Source organism: Protomyctophum bolini, assembly GCF_963924005.1.
Source record: "Protomyctophum bolini genome assembly, chromosome: 3".
NCBI classification, from domain to species: Eukaryota; Metazoa; Chordata; class Actinopteri; order Myctophiformes; family Myctophidae; genus Protomyctophum; species Protomyctophum bolini.
This window is the reverse complement of record NC_137864.1, coordinates 50,562,180-50,572,963: the sequence shown is the minus strand read 5'-3', so window position 1 is coordinate 50,572,963 and position 10,784 is coordinate 50,562,180. Positions and strand designations below refer to the sequence as shown.

The following is a 10,784-nucleotide window of genomic DNA, read 5'->3' as shown; positions in this document are numbered from 1 at the left end:
TAGATTGTAGCAGTGAGCCTGTTGTCTCTGATGTCATGGACACTGGGCTCACTTCCTTCCTGGACTACATGTTGTCTCAGTAAGACAGCTCTCCCCCCTATCCACAAGGAGGAGCAGTGCACCAAAGAATTATGGGAATTGTAGTCCAGGAAGGTAGTGAGACCAGTGTCCATGACATCAGAGACAACAGGCTCACTGCTACAATCTAAAATATCTAAAACCACATATTACACACATAAATACCCCCAGGAAAGTGATCTAAAGCTTCTAAACGTCATTAACATATATTTTTTTGCAAAAAGGGTGAAGTGTCCCTTTAAAGTTCAATAGCAAGTGAACATCACCCCGGCTACAGATCGAAGGTTTCATTGATTACGGCTGCTGACTGTTGTTACTGTTATTATTGTTGTTACTGTGCAGTGTGCATTTCTTTGTGTCTCCCTCTGTTTTTCTTCCTCTCTCTCCTAATGCATTTCTCTCTCTCTCAACCTAACCTGAGAGAAATGCATTGTACGCATTATCCAGATCCAGCAGAAAATAGCAAATAATGGCAGAATTAGGACGATACCCACTCATAATCAAAATAAAAGGGGAGCACTTTACATGTTACAACCACCTGATGTCCCATATGCACTCCATAACAAGGCACTCACACAGACCGAAACTCTAGAGAGATGCCCCCTCAGACAGCTGGCCCTGTAACTCTGTGCACAAACACAAGCAGAGACACTAGATAGAAAACTCATTGGATTAAGCCAAATGATAAAACAGCAAAAGGAAAGCCATCTGACACATTGGAAAGAAGCATCCCAAAAGCAAAGTAAACTTTGCTATCTGAGAAATCTTGACTATAGGTACAGACTCAGTGAGCACAGTCTTGCGATCGTGAAAAGCTGTCATAGGCAGACCCGTGGAAAAGTGGAAAGTGGAAGTGGAAACCAAGCTACATTTCCTAATCGTCTGTCCACCGTACTAAGACATCAGAGACACATACTTCCCACAGAGTTTGAAAACATGGCTAATGACAAAAACCTCCCATATCTGCTGGACGAAGTACAACAATGTGCAAGGAAAAGCAGCAGGATTTGTGAGCTGCTGTGACAGGATATCAAATGGAACACAACCACCTTAAAGACTATACTAATCATTCCGGGAGTGACCTCGGTACATAGAAATCGATCCATTGGATACTCTCACTTTCAATTACATTTTGATTGTCCTTTGAATTGAATTGAATATCTACCATGTTGATGACATAATGTGTATATATGAAGTATAAAACATTTGTACATGCTCAGGGTTTAACCCATTCTGAACGGGAACCCATTTTGGTGTCAGCATCGTGTTATGCTTTAGCTATTGAAAAATAGCAGATCTACAAGCTCATAGCGCGCCACCGAGTGGCGCGCTACGAGCTTGTAGATCTGCAATTTTTGAAAAATCGAAGAACGGCTGACATTTTTAGAATCTGATCTCAGGACAGAATGGGTTAATCAGACAAGTGTGTGTCCAGTGGAAACCTTGAATGAATCTGATCTCAGGTCAGAATGGGTTAATTAACACTTAGGATGTTACAGTGTGAGTTTATGTTGTCAGATGTGTGACTCGTCTGTGGCTGTTTGACCCGAGTAGGAGATCTGGAAAGGGGGTGTGGTCACTGTGGTGGCTGCTATAATAGGACTTGTCCTACAGAATATGTGCTGTCCTCAACTGGAAGGTTGTTATAATCACCCAAGTCAACCGAGCGCTCCTTCTGTGTAGCATATAACTGACTGTGACATTGCATCTATACCTTGAAGTCAAACAAATCTACTGTCATGGAGAAGGAAAAAAAAAATAACAAAACAAAAAACACCATCTAACAAACATTCGCTAGGTGTTTCAAAGAGGGTGTTCAGTAATTTACATTACTGTGGCCAGGCTGCAAGAGAAATTAGCTGACATGGAGTTGTATTATTTATTACCTTGCCAAATGTTCATTAGACAGGGTATACTGAATTATTAATAAAATAGAATTAAAAAAAAAGATTTCTTCAAAGCTACTTTTATCAATGCTGGAGGAGATGCATTGATGCACAATCATTATTTGAGTCATTAATCAATCAATTAATTTGAGAAAAACTTATGCCAATTGCATTACACTCAAGAGAAGGTTAGATGTGATTTGTGACAGTATTCATGTAACTGTGTGAAGGTAAGGTTAGCAGCAGCAGCTTAATGCCACCCTAAAGCCTCCGCTAACTAAAGTGTACTATATATATCTACATGGTTAATGGGCTTGAGAAACCAAGGCAGGTTGAAGGAGAACGCGTGCAGGCTCATGAATGGGTGCTTGAATTTAGATGGCTTTTCCCAGCAATTCACTTTTGTTTTTACAGTGGTACTGATGATATATAAATATGTCTTTCTTTCGCATTGTTTCTTTGGTTGCTTCTTTTTCTTTCAAATTATTATTTTGCTCATACTGATTTATTGTTATTTGTTATTTATTAGTTAGCCTAATAACATTGATGACATGACGTGACAATTGGCTACAGTACAGTGCTAAGACTAGTCTCAGACTGCTTTTCATAATGTTATGGAGATCCTCATATCCTTGGATGTTATGACATGCTTGTGGGGGCGGGTGGGCTCAAATTTGAGTCTGACTTATACTTTGTTGTACAACACCACCACCGTATGATGCAGTATGAGTTAAGATTTCATCAGCAGGGCATGATTATAAAAAGTGTTTCTTTTATCTCCACCACTCCAGTGTTTTTGCCCCCGTAGAATAAGAATAAGACCATTTTACCCACTCCTCTCCTCTCCATGCGCATCCATAGCTGAATGGGCAGAGGCTGGACACCAGCAATGTGTCGATACATTTCCCACAAAGAAAAAACAGAAATTATTTCATCCATTCCTCAGCTGAAATTTCTTATTTGCTAAAAGGTGAAAGCATTTCAACTCCAGAGGGAGTTAAAGAAGTTGGTTAAAAATGAATAAATTATATATGGTTATTAGTTAGACATTACATTCTTAACATTCTTTTTTAGATGCACACTGGATTTCACCGACTTTATTAAACTTCTGTAAATAATGATCTCTTACTGTACCTTTGATTATAATGTTTTGTTTATAACCTCTTGCTCAAAACGAATAAAATAAATCATGTTGCCATTGTTAATTTATTATTGTCAGCTAGTTTGGAAGCCAACAGATTGGTAGGTATTCATCCTTGCTTTGAGTTGCTACTGTTGCTTAGTGGATTGGATGATTGCACTCTCACACAGTAATAAGGAAAAAAAAAACACATATTGGCCATTTTTACACTATTAATTTTACACTCTGTGTTAGGGAACTTGCGGGTTGAAGATCCAAAAGCTACTGCCAACAGCTTGGCATGGTATGGGGCAGTATCTCTCTCACAGGCAAGACAGAACTTGAGGTTGTCACCATTGAAAGCGATCTCAAATGCAGTGAGAGCCAGTGGTGATCCCACATCTTCAGAATCTGGGACCGCTGTCCCAGGATGACAACGCTCGCCCCTACAGAGCCAAGATCATCACAGAGTAGCCTACCTCCAGAATTTGGGAGTGGAGGATGGGATGGCTTGCCGCGAGTCCAGACCTCAACCAATTTGGCCGTGCTAGTGAGTAGTGACCAACAGAACCACATTGGATGACTTGCAACAAAACATGGTTGAGGAATGGGATGCCTAGGCTAGGTTGACCAGCATGATCCACTAAGCAACTCCAAGCAAGGGTTGAATACCAACCATTTGGGCACATTTTTTGGAGGCGCTACACACACGTTTAGCTGTGTTGCTCATTCCACGTACAAGTTTCCAAACTTTTGTTGCCGAGTGTGTGTATATATATATCACTTTGATTATTTCATTAATCAAAAGATGATGAAAAGAAAATAATCAATAATTGTTGCCCTACCAATGAGCCTAGCAGTGTTCAGTCTGTGTCCAAATGACTGAAAAGGGACTAAACTGTTAGCTAAGAAATAACAACCGACAGCTCCACCTAGTGGTGCAAAAACATTATTTTAATTGTTGGTCTGTTCACGTTCTAGTCTAGTATACAATACCAGTAGTGAACAGTTTTTCCATTGTTGTTGTAACATATACTACTGACCTTTCCGTACATGAAGATGCAACAAATATTATTGGCACCCTGGATTTCCCAATCCACGTTAAGAAAACAAACCAAACCGTGCCAATCAACACAAACATGTCAGTTATGATGAAGCACTACAAGCCCTCGTAGTACAGTACATTGAGGAGGTACATTCCTATTCCATTTGAGTCAGGCACTTTACACAACAGATGAACAACTATTTGTAGTTGGAAAGAGGGAAGTTGTCAGGATGATGATCAACCTATCCTCATGAAAACTACCAAACTATGTACCGATGTACTTTACATCTTCTTTTTTTAAACATTTTCGAAAAATCTTAAAAATGAATTACAAAAATGTTTGAGAACTACTGGTTTAGAATTGGCATTTGTAGAATTGGCCTCAGGTCTTAATGGGTTCTGACAACTCACAACACATTGTGAGTGTTATCAGGAGTCATGTGACACTGTAAAGCATCCTGCCTAAGGGGCTCATGGGTAAAAGGATAGTTCAGGTTTTTTTTACTTAAGCTGTATGAAATACTTGCCATTAATATAGTGGTTGCAACTGAATTAATTGATTGCCCGAGTCCTGTGGTGGGAGTTCTGATCTGGTTTTGGTGAAATATGAAGAAGTTCTGGACATGTTGTGGGGGGGCACAGGGGGCCACGCATTAAAAGTAAATGAATCCACAAAACTAACGTCATTTGTATTGTTAAAGCACGTGAGAAAAAGGTCATGTGATGACTCTTGACATCAAACACAAATAGTTAGACTGGTCTTGTGACCTGGCCTGACATTTTGACTTTCACTCACTTTTAAGGTCCATATATAAATTAATAAGACCAGCCCCATGATCTTATTTGAAATAATGTCAATTGATTCTGTTTAAGAGTTAACCACTTGAGCACTATATGAACCTATTAAAGGAATGACTTAATGGGCCAACATTTGGAGAAAACAACAGACCTACACCTCACAGCGTGCGTGGAGCTTGTAGATCTGATTCTTTTCGGCAAAGAGACTTTGTGTAGAAGGAGAAAATGAGGGGACAATGTGTAGACCCCTGGGAGAGTCTGGTCAATAAAGTATAGGTTTTAAGTGGTTAAATGCACCGTTTGGCTGAACGTACACGATTCCCGTACAGGTCTCTACATTATGCAACAATGGTTCTTCATTATGTGAGAAACTGAATTGTTATTTTAGCCGCACTACATCAATGACTTCCCACCCTGTCTTTTTGAGTGGTGCAACCACTCCTACAACCAGCAATGTCCATGTACCTGTGTACCTGTGTGTGTCTATGAGCCTGAGTATGTTACTTATTTATACCAGTAGGGGGAGCCAGAAACAGAGAGAGGGGTAGTGCTGTGTCTCTAATGAGAGAGAGAGAGAGAGAGAGAGAGGGGGGGGGGGGGGGATTGCACCACTCAGTTCACAGGTGTGTGATTTTTTTAATTCCACCTGATCTCAGCACTTGGCCTTCTTGCCGTAGCTGTCCACCACATCCGGCGTGATGCTCTCGTCCTCCTCCGTGTCTTCAACGAGGGTCTTACCGACCAGCAGGAAGATGTCCTCCGGCGGGACACCCTTGGGCTCGGCCACCTTCACTGCCAGCATGTCCAGAGTCAGGACAGTGTTTTTGGGGATATGAACCTTGGCGACAATAGACTTCCCCAGCTGGGGGGGGGAGAGGGAGGGACAGAGGGGGAGAGGGAGAGAGAGATAAGTTTTAATTTTAAGGTATTATTTACTGTAGACTAGAGTGTAGATGCCATTGAACTGTTATTGGTCTGTGATCTCTAAAAAGCAAAGAACTGAACTGAAAAATGTCACTATCAAATTGGGACGTTTTAACAGATCTTCCAATCCTTTACCTTATCATGACATGGCTTCTCACAGGGGAGCATGGTTTTGACACCAGTCCCCAGGGCTCTCTCCACCAATCGGATGGATCGGACCAGTTCTGTCAGCTCTGCGGGCACCAAGGAGGCTGCGTGGTCACTTCCTTTCCACGTCTTGTCCAAGGTCACGTGGCGCTCAATGACCTTTGCCCCCAGAGCTACGGCGGCCACTGAGATACTAATCCCAGACTCATGGCCAGAATATCCGATGGGAATATCGGGAAACTCCTTCTGGTACTCCTGGATGTGAAGAGTGGAGGGAGACGTGTGTTATGATACTGTTCCACACTGGAAAGGTTTAGCTGTTGAAAATATGCATGTCTAACCAAAGATGATATCTCACCACTTTTTGTGAGAGGCCTCAATTTATTTTTTATCATTCATTCAACTCCTACGTTGTATAAATACAAAAAAAACAAATACAATACTACCTAGTGACTGACATTTGAACTGTCCTTGAGGCGTGTCGGGAGGAAAAAAGTATGGAGTTATCCCTCCATAAGGGGCCGTTCAAATTGGAGAACCTTTTCGGCTTGAATACCAAGGCCTGTCTCTCTCTGTATGTTGTGTATAGTGTTCAGGGATGCTTACGGAACATGGGCTCTGCCTCGTTCATGACCACGTCACCGTCGCGCCAATACAATCACAGTAAAGCACACCCTCGTGTAATAATATTGCGTAATTGTATTGTGTTCTGTCGTCTTTACCGCGATGACTCGGAGGTTGACGTCCTCTGCTTCCAGAGGGTAGGCACTGGTGCACTGCAGGATGGTGAAGTTTGGGTTGTGCTCCTTGACCGTCTGGTAGACCCGACGCATGGTGTCCATGGACTGCATTCCACTGGAGACCACCATGGGACGGCCTGGCACACAGACAAGAGTTATGTGGCCTGATTGATTAGATTGAATGTAGAGAGAGAGAACCGCATTTCTAGTCCAAACTCCCAAAATCTGAAAGTGCAGTTCTCCGTGGGAACTCCGCATTGAGCTGATCAAAATGCATCAACCACAGAATTGCTGCATTTATGGTTTGAATGTGGTCGGAGGCTTGAGCTGCATGTTGTTCAGTCTCTCTACTACAGTCTACACTCTGCTAAATGAAGAAAGGACAAAGAAACAGCCTAAAGAAATCACCTGAAAAAAAAGGTTTATGAAAGGATTATAAGAAAATTGTAAAAACTGTATGGTGACAGAGCTCTGACACCGACATGGGAAGAGGGTCCAAGGAAATGAATAGATGATAATAATGCAATCACACAACCAATAACCTAAGCTTGTGGAAGCTGTGTCAATAATGTTGCAAAATATATTTGAAATATAGTATGAAAATTAATACACAGCGTGCTAAAACGAGGCAAGGCAGTATACAGAGGAAAATCAAAATGCTTTACATAAAAACATAAAAAAGGTACCACTACCTTTTCATAATAATATAAATATATGGATATATATATTAAATATATTCAACCCTATGAGGGTTTTGTCTCCTCACCTTTCTTGGCTGTCTTCTCCAGTAAAGGGAAATTGTTGGTGTCCCCAGAGCCCACTTTGAAGAAAGGAACCTTCAGCTCATGGAGAAACTCCACAGCCATCTGAGAAAAGCAACACTTTAAGGTCATTCCTCCTGGACCAGTATCCCAATTTCTATGAATGTGGAAGTTTGAGGTCACACAACCTCATTGGCTAACCACCCACCAGATCCTTATCTTGACCTTAACCTCAAACATAACCATCTCCATCCCAATGTCTAAGCAAAACCATTTTAACTTTGTATTTAAGCCGTTTCCATGTCAACTTGTGACTTGTGACTGTCACTCGTAGTAAGTCACACACACGCACATGCTCACACACATAAATTCACTCCTATATTGGCAATAAGAGGAGACATGCGATGGGAGCCGTTTGAGATAAGCCATCAGTGTGTGAATGTGTGTATAGATGGGTGAATGTAATGCACAATCAATCTACGTAAAGTGCTTTGGTTAAAAGCACCATTTACACTTCATAGCTTATATCAGAACAAATGATGATATATTGCATAAACCAAAGCTGAGAACATTTGTTATGATAAAGGCTGTTATGCTAGTGAAAGGTATGTGCTCCTTTATCCAAAAGACAAAGATCTCTAGTATGTGCCCAACTCCGTTCATCTTGCCCCTGCACCTTGAGACTGGTAGGTAGAGAGGAGTAATAGAAGAAGAGCAGATATGCATGTACTGTGATATAAACGATATTAAGAATTAGTTCAACTTTATTTTATACTGCCCTTTCTATCTCAAATTGCATAAAAAAATTGTTAAGTAGGTGTGGAGCCCTGGATGGTTAAGCAGAGAGACTGGTGTGGATTTTCAAACATAAGTTATTCACACTTACAGAATACTTGGGACAAACGGAAAAGAAAACATATGAGATATGACTATTGAGTATTAACCAAATATTTTCTTTTTGTGTAGTTTCTGTGTTCAGGAAGTTAATGTAATATTCTTTATTTATGTTTTTGGTCTTACAATCCCGTAAGGGATGGGTCTTTATGACAAGACACAAACATAAAAATGCATTCATTAATTCAAACGCACACGCGTCGCACGAACGTCTGTCTGTCTCTGTTTGTCGGCTAGTCGCAAGTCACGTCACCTCTAATTTAATTCATGAATCCAGGACCATTATCCATTCTCTTTTGGACTGCTTCAGGACATCTGACAATAACCTATGCCTATACACTTATACAGATTACAGACTACAGTACAGGTCACACAATGGACCATTGACATGCATCCAGATTCCAGCCAGGGTCTTTCATTCCTATGTTTATTCAGCTGTTCAGACTGAACGAGTCTGGCAGCTTTTTTTTGCTTGGTAAAAGTTGCGAATGGGGCAGCCAATTTATCTATTGTCATCGTAGGAGTAGCAGATTTATTTCTTTCAGCAGCTAGGTGGGGAAAGAGCAACATTGGCGTAGCCAAGGCCTGAGTTTCCTAACGGCCGCTACACTCCTGAGTGCAAGAATGATAACAGTTCATGCCCTTGAGATTTCATGAGACGGTGTGACTGCAGCATGACTCCTCCTCTCTCTCTCTCCCTGCTCCACATTCCCTGACCTCGTCTACGGCTCCCCAAGTAAAACAGAAAATAAATGCCATTACCTCATCCATTCCTGAGGCGGTGAAGAAGATGCCAACCTCCTTGGCATACTTTTGCAGCACCCTGTACTGCTCGTGGCTGAACTCCAGATGGCGCTTGTGCTCGCCATAGGTTTTTCCCCAGGAGTGCTTGGAGGTGTAAGGCCGCTCCAAGGCTTGTTTGTTGAACTTGTGGTCCAGCTCGCTCTTCTGGAACTTGGCACAGTCGGCACCGCAGTCCTGTACAGGTGGATGAGAAAGGATGACAGAGAAAGAGAATTACAGCTGTACAGCTTAGAAAACCAGTGAAGGAGCTGGAAGCATTGCATTGTTGTAATACATTTTTATGTTACTGAATAAACATAGAAATTCGTGAAAGGATTTATAGGTGTTTATTTGTACTGTATTTAAACAACAATCATAATAATCTAGCCCAGTGGTTCTATAGTTCCCAACCACTTGTGAAATATATGCTAGCATTAGCAATCAACCTTTTCCAGCCCAAGTTTGACTACAATTTCTAGGTTGTGCAGCCAAACTGCTGCAGTTCTGAAATCAACAGTTTAGGCTACTGCATATACCGGGTAAGCATGCATACATTGAGAGCACCACTTGAGAGCTGCAGTCTTCAAATTAGATTATTTTGTGCTTTTACACAAGTTATTTTCAACGCAAACACTCATATTTAAGTCAAGTAACAATATTTCTACTTGAGTAGGAAAGTGAGTGAATACTAGCCCAAATTTTTAGATTCTCGTAGAGGTTTTTTCTCTGTTCAGATTACTGTACCTTTGGCAGTGGTGAAAGTAATTAAAATATATAGTAGGCTACAATTTTGATGTACTTTTTTTACGCCTACTTGATACTATAGTTTATTGTAATTGTATTACCGTGTATTTATTAATGAAAAACACACATTATAACTCTGATACTTGCCTAATTTGTTAGGCACATAAAAGTCATTCAAATCAGACCCACGTTTACGTTTACCTGCTGCAACATTAAAGCAATAATCTGGCCATTCTGCACAATGACAGATTATTTACATTTGGATGCCTGCCAATACATTTGCACGTTTCTCTCCAGTAGAAATACGAAAGCAAGGTTTTACTACAGTAGCCTAAACATAGTAGCTATAGTTACACTATACTTATTATGAGGTATTTCTACGTAACGTTGACAAAAGATCCGAGTGCTTGTTCTGAAATCTGCACCTTTGCCATCTTAATCATTTTCTTGGCTATCTCGATGTCTCCCTGGTGGTTCTGTCCGATCTCCGCTATGATGAAACACGGGTTGGATCCGCCGATCATCCTCCCAGGACACAGTTCAAACTTCAACGGCATTCTGACACTAGAGAGACAGATACACAGCTGAGACACGGAGAGAGATTAACACCGAGGGAAAACAGCCTAAATGCTACTGTACTAATGTAACGTGGACAACGAGAGATACAGAGAGACTGTTACTGTACGCAACTGCTGCCATACATCCAAATGCCGGAGGAAGCTGGAACGTTACGTAGAGCAAGCGCACAGCCGGGTTGGCTGGTTGGCTGTGCGTCATAAATGTCATTTCCACTTTGCAGTTTGCGTATCCGGACTAGAGCGGTTACGGAAACAATCTGCGTGCGTGCGTACGTGCGTGTTAAAT

General features: G+C 41.3%; 1 protein-coding gene across 1 annotated transcript; it reads right to left on the bottom strand.

The window, feature by feature from the left end:
* Positions 1-4,020: 4,020 nt before the first annotated feature.
* Positions 4,021-10,623, bottom strand: nansa (N-acetylneuraminic acid synthase a). The gene is made up of 6 exons (XM_080759243.1): positions 10,346-10,623; positions 9,156-9,371; positions 7,505-7,604; positions 6,721-6,875; positions 5,987-6,253; positions 4,021-5,789 (listed from the first exon to the last, which is right to left on the bottom strand). Exons 1-6 carry the CDS (start codon positions 10,475-10,477, stop codon positions 5,580-5,582), a joined length of 1,080 nt encoding a protein of 359 aa, XP_080615369.1. The 5' UTR covers positions 10,478-10,623; the 3' UTR covers positions 4,021-5,579.
* Positions 10,624-10,784: the final 161 nt, after the last annotated feature.

Excerpts from the sequence above, each read along its gene's own strand:
- nansa (XM_080759243.1), bottom strand. The coding sequence starts at position 10,477 with ATGCCGTTGAAGTTTGAACTGTGTCCTGGGAGGATGATCGGCGGATCC. Across the intron at positions 6,876-7,504 it reads GGAGAAGACAGCCAAGAAAG|GCCGTCCCATGGTGGTCTCC; the intron begins GTGAGGAGACAA and ends TCTGTGTGCCAG. Across the intron at positions 5,790-5,986 it reads AGAAGCCATGTCATGATAAG|CTGGGGAAGTCTATTGTCGC; the intron begins GTAAAGGATTGG and ends TCCCCCCCCCAG.